Source organism: Balaenoptera musculus, chromosome 9 (assembly GCF_009873245.2).
Source record: "Balaenoptera musculus isolate JJ_BM4_2016_0621 chromosome 9, mBalMus1.pri.v3, whole genome shotgun sequence".
Lineage (NCBI taxonomy): Eukaryota > Metazoa > Chordata > Mammalia > Artiodactyla > Balaenopteridae > Balaenoptera > Balaenoptera musculus.
The window spans coordinates 98449380-98454942 of NC_045793.1; the positions used below are offsets into that span (position 1 = coordinate 98449380).

Below are 5563 nucleotides of genomic sequence, written 5' to 3' on the forward strand. Positions count from 1 at the left end.
CGCAACGCGGAGACCGAGCCGGCGGGCGGGAACCTGCCTGCATCTTCCAGCGCGCACGCGCGTCTCCCGTCCCTCCTCTCCGGCGCCATCTCCACCCATAGGCCCAGCCACACCGTCACTTCGACTGACCCACGGTCGCGATTGGCCAGAGATGAGGCGCGCGACCGGCCATGGGCGGGGCCTGAACCGGCTATAAGAGAGGCGGGCGGTGGGGCTCGTGCTGCTTTGCAGACGCCGCTACCCCGGAACCTCCCGCGCAGCCCAACCATGGTCAACCCTACCGTGTTCTTTGACATCGCCGTCGACGGCGAGCCCTTGGGCCGCGTCTCCTTCGAGGTTGGGGCGGGCGGCGGCGCGCCGGGTGGGCCTGACCGGGCGGCGGGGGGTGAGGCCGAGGGGCTGGGTGCGGGCACCCCGCCTGAGGAACACGGGCGGCGCGGCGCCATTTCCTGACGAGGGGCCATTTTGGGAGGCCGGGGGCGGCGGGCAGACAAAGGCGGGGCGGGCGGGGGAGGCGCGGCCGCGCCCTTCCGGCCGCGCACGTGCTCGGGCCGCGAGCCGTTGGCTGCCGCGTGGGACCGCTGGGCCCTGAGGGTCGGCAACGCCCCAAACGGAAGGCGGGCGCCGGCCCCGGGCAGCCGCGACCTTCCCGGGGCCGCCCTCGAGGACTCGGAAGCCGCATCCTTCGAGCCGACGCGGCGGCCGCACCTGAAGGGTGCCTTTTCCCGCGCCGGGCGCGCCAGGGCCAGTGGGGATAGTAGCCCATCCCTTGTCTCGGAGGACGCTTGCTAGTTCAGGGGTGGGTTATAAGGGTGCGGGGTCGGTCGGCTCGAGGGCTTCCCCGGGTGTTTTAAAATCGCGAGGTTGATGTAGAAAGAGGCCCCTCCCCGCCCCCACCCCGAGCGGAAATGTGCCGGCCGCCTTCCCTCCGCTGGCGCCGAGGCCCGCCTTCCGCTGCGGTGACGGCGGGTGGGAGGCGCCCGGGCCCCTCCCGGTCGTCCCCGCGCAGAACGGGCTAGTCGAGACCGGCAGCGCGGCAGGCTTTCTCCCGTGGTTTCCTAATTAGTTCAGGCGTGTTATGGGTACTTCTTAATCAGTTTGTAATCACAGCAGGGTAGCTAAGTAACTCGGCGGGCTCTTCAAACGGTAAATGCGATTCCGTTCCAGTTAACCCAACATGGTAGGCCTTGGGGTGTAGCCCTAAGTGGTTTTATCCTCTTTTACCACTGCTCAAAGAGCCGCCAGTGATCGGGTTGTAGGATCTTAGTCCAAGCTTAGATAGCCCCCCATGCAGATCAGTCTGTAGCCCACTCTCACTGTAGTCAGAGCTAAGAATTGATCAGGGCCCATGTGGAAACTTGCCCTGACGTAAAAACTCTTTGGAGAAATATTACATCCAGTAGATGTATACTCCACGTTTATCTGAAGTCAGCTGATGATTGGCCAGGGGCCACGTGGAAACTTGGCCTGAGCCTAACCCTTTGTAGCTTGTGTGTCTCAGGTTAGCCACAGGGCTTAATGGAAATGAGACAGGCGCTCTGACAGATCCCTTGGTGAGAATGGAGGTGGAACTGCCACTGCAGCTTTAACTTTAGTAAGGGTCTAAAAGGGAAACGAGTGAGTACAAGGGTTGGAGACACGTTAATACTTACAAGAGACCGTGTGTTTTGTATACAGTACTTAGAAGCTAAATAACAAGTCTTCTAAGAAACATCCAGGGATTTCAGTAGATGATTTAAATCACAGGTCTGTGGAATAGTTCATAAAGTACTTTAAACTGTCTTTATGCAAGGGCTTGCGTTTTCTACGGTATTTAAGCTTTTTTAGCCAAAATGTTTGATATATGCAGGAAAGGTTCGAAGCAGTTGTTCTAGAAACCAATCTTTATTTTTTACCCCACTACTAGGTAAGGGACCTGGAAACCAAGAAGTGACTGCTCATCCAATCCATAAAGCTATGTTAACAGATTGGAGGTAGTAGCATTTTCATTACCAGTGACTAAAATTACAGCTATTTACTCCCTGATCGTGCAGGAGTACTTACTATTCTTGAAAGTTCTTGTCTTTAGGTTCAAGCTGAAGTTGGGGGAGGTGATGTACCTTTGAGAGACTATGTATCTGTTTAGAAGTAGGTGTGATACACATAAAAGTTTTAAGTCACTTTTTAGAAGCCTCACACTATTTGAGTCATTCCTGGTTCTGGATTTTTGGCATGTCTTTGGGTGTCATGTTGCTAACCAAACCCCGCAGGACCTTAAGGCTGTCAGGAGCAGTTCTTATTTGGGACTCAGAGTAATTACTGGAGAAGCATTCTCTTCTAGTGAGAAAATGAATTTATGATTCAGAAGCCCCTAAAGGCAAGGGTACTAAGCAACAAAATATGTAAGCAGATGTTTTTCATTAACTGTCATTTTCTCTTAACAGCTGTTTGCAGACAAAGTTCCAAAGACAGCAGGTTAGTTTTATTTATTTTTTGAATGTTTAACAAAGGTATTCTGATTTTAACTGTTGTGTCTATATACATATACACTTTATTTTAACAGAAAACTTTCGTGCTCTGAGCACTGGGGAGAAAGGCTTTGGTTATAAAGGTTCCTGCTTTCACAGAATAATTCCGGGATTTATGTGCCAGGTATGAAATTTACTGATACTGATTTGGGTTCTCTTAATTTGGGATTGAGCCAGAACACTTCAGAATGTGCACATATGGTCTGTCTGCATTGGTGCCGGTCTACTTTTATACTTTATTTTCTGTTATATTTGTCTATTTGACAATTTTGCACTAATACCATGCCATCTAAATTGCTGTGGTCTGTAATAAACAAATGTTCTTTTTTTTTTTTTTAAGTGCATATATGAACTAAAATGTTAATTCTACCATTTTGGTTCCACTTGAACCTTCTAATTAGTTTAAACTTGAGTTTTAAAGTTTGAACCTTGCACACTTGGCATGTTTTCCAATTGTGTTGCGAAAAGTGACAGGTTCCTCTTTTATGTTCACAGGGTGGTGACTTCACACGCCATAATGGCACTGGTGGCAAGTCCATCTATGGGGAGAAATTTGATGATGAGAATTTCCTCCTGAAGCACACGGGTCCTGGCATCTTGTCCATGGCAAATGCTGGCCCCAACACAAACGGTTCCCAGTTTTTCATCTGCACTGCCAAGACTGAGTGGTAAGAGCAGAACATATAGCAAAGGCAACCTTTCCCTGCTGTTTCCTGCTCTAAAGTAGTAGAAGGGCATGAATAGTCACAAATTTAGATAGTGCGCTATAGAAAGTGAGATACTGTAATAGCAAAACCAGGGCACTTTGTTGAGTAGTTGAATTTAAGAGTGGTGCTTTCATCTAATTAGCATGTGATTTGTTTGCTCATTTTTAGGGGTCCATTCTAAAATTAGGATTCTTAACAGTGATTAGAGACTCTTGGAGACCACCTTTTTTAGACTGGCTTAAAGTAATCTGGTGTTACCACTTTTTTTTTTTTTTAGGTAAAAGGATAAAATGTTTCTAGTATTTAACTATTCGACATTAGCTAGTACTAAAAGCTGGATAAACCACTCTTCTGGTCTTCTCTTGCTTGGGTATGCTATATTGATTTGTGGGACACTATTCTTATCTCAATGCACAATGCAGGCTGCTTATTTCTCTCTTATTTCATTACTACCTGCAGGTCGCAGTTAGTAATGTTTATTCTTCTGTTTCCAGGTTGGATGGCAAGCATGTGGTCTTTGGCAAGGTGAAAGAGGGCATGAATATTGTGGAAGCCATGGAGCGCTTTGGGTCCAGGAATGGCAAGACCAGCAAGAAGATCACCATTGCTGACTGTGGACAAATCTAATAATAAATTTGACTTGTGTTTTATCTTAACCACCAGACCATTCCTTCTGTAGCTCAGGAGAGCACCCCTTCATCCCCATCTGCTCAAAATATACTATAATCTTTGTCCTCTCATTGCACCTCTTTGGGTTCCATATTTTCCTTATTCCCCTCCAAGTTTAGCTGAATTGCAAAGTTAAGTTTATGGTTATGAAATAAAAACTAAACAACCGTTGTCTGTCCTTGTTTGGATTAGGGTATTGATGTAGGTTTCATTTTAAGCAGCAACACATTACTTCTAAGACAACAGTTGCTGTGTTTGTTTAAAAGAGTATCTTGTTTTTTGCCTCCCTGATCCAAGAATTAAGTGTTGCTGATTGAGTATCCCAAGGGCAAGCTGTGAGTGGAATACTGAAGATGTAGGCTTGGGCAGGGAAAAAATGGAACTTCAAGATTGTGACCAGGTTGGAGCAGTACTCCTTTAAGGGTGACAGTGGAAAATTCTCACTTGGCATATTTAGGGTTATCCATCAAAATTAACAAATTGAAAATCATAGCTAATTTTAACAAAGCTTAATTTGGGCATATTCTGTGGTGGCCCTCCTTGAGGGAAATAATGTCAAGCTTTAGCCTCTGTGGGGAAGGGTCTTTGGACCATGTTCTTGGGATATCTGTAGCTGTTTGAGAATGTAAATGCAGAGTACAGGGTTTATGACAGCTCAATTGTGAAGTTAAGTCTGCTAGAGAAAGGCAGGCAGACCTGGTGTGGCGCAGTCTACCTGCAGAAGGCATCTGGCTCTGCCTTGCCCCAGACCAACTGGTGACCAGGTAACTGTCTATAGATTAGGGAACTTTTCCCTGGCTAGTTGTAGAGGCCCTCATGGTCATTTGAGGTCTTGCACTCATTCCATAGTGCAGACCTGGCAGTCTGAGCCATAATCTGGTCCAGATGAGGCCTTTATGTTCATGAACATGGTTTCCTTTAGGATCAAGAACTCCCTTTGGGAGTCCTCCCCAGTTGCATACTTTATCCCTCACCCGACGCCCACATTTTTTTTTTTTTGAGGCCACCCTGATTTTGCTTTTGTGTTTATCAATCTATCACCTATGTGTGTCCCTAAAAACATACTGTTTAGTTTTGGAAAAGCAAGTTTAAACCTAGTTGTGCAAAGGGTAAGTGGTTGCTACATGAGGAAGGCTTTCAGCAAGGCAAGGTAAGCAGAATCTGGATTACAGTGTGGCCTCAGCTTCCCTAAGCACGAGTGCTGCTTCCAGAGAAGTGGGCCAGCCATGCATCCAATAAGGTAGGGCTCACCCAGTGCCTTTAGCACACCTCAGAAAATAAGCAAAATCCATAAAACCTGCAGTGTATGGTCCTTATTCAGATTTCCCCCACTGGTTCTGGAGGTGGTGTTTTTTTTAATTTTAATTTTGGCTGCGTTGGGTCTTGGTGTGCACAGGCTTCTCATTGTGGTGGCTTCTTGTTGCGGAGCATGGGCTCTAGGTGCGTGGGCTTCAGTAGTTGTGGCATGTGGGCTCAGTAGTTGTGGCTCGCGGGCTCTAGAGTGCAGGCTCAGCAGTTGTGGCACACGGGCTTAGTTGCTCTGCAGCATGTGGGGTCTTAGCGGCCCAGGGCTCAAACCCGTGGGCCCCTGCATTGGCAGGCGGATTCTTAACCACTGCACCACCAGGGAAGTCCCTAGAGGTGTTTTTAAAATCAGCTTTATAAAAGTATAATTTACAT

The 5563-nt window shown here is 47.7% G+C and overlaps 1 protein-coding gene across 2 annotated transcripts; it reads left to right on the forward strand.

Moving 5' to 3' along the window:
* The first annotated feature begins 202 nt into the window (after positions 1–202).
* Positions 203–4057, forward strand: PPIA (peptidylprolyl isomerase A). Of its 2 annotated transcripts, XM_036863860.1 has the most exons (6): positions 203–336; positions 1907–1973; positions 2424–2454; positions 2543–2631; positions 3003–3175; positions 3709–4057. In XM_036863860.1, exons 4-6 carry the CDS (start codon positions 2623–2625, stop codon positions 3839–3841), a joined length of 315 nt encoding a protein of 104 aa, XP_036719755.1. In that variant the 5' UTR covers positions 203–336; positions 1907–1973; positions 2424–2454; positions 2543–2622; the 3' UTR covers positions 3842–4057. The 2 variants fall into 2 exon arrangements, with proteins under 2 accessions (XP_036719755.1, XP_036719754.1); XM_036863859.1 differs by lacking the exon at positions 1907–1973 and having other exon boundaries at positions 205–336.
* Positions 4058–5563: the final 1506 nt, after the last annotated feature.

Excerpts from the sequence above, each read along its gene's own strand:
- PPIA (XM_036863859.1), top strand. The coding sequence starts at position 268 with ATGGTCAACCCTACCGTGTTCTTTGACATCGCCGTCGACGGCGAGCCC. Across the intron at positions 337-2,423 it reads TGGGCCGCGTCTCCTTCGAG|CTGTTTGCAGACAAAGTTCC; the intron begins GTTGGGGCGGGC and ends TTCTCTTAACAG. Across the intron at positions 3,176-3,708 it reads TGCACTGCCAAGACTGAGTG|GTTGGATGGCAAGCATGTGG; the intron begins GTAAGAGCAGAA and ends TTCTGTTTCCAG.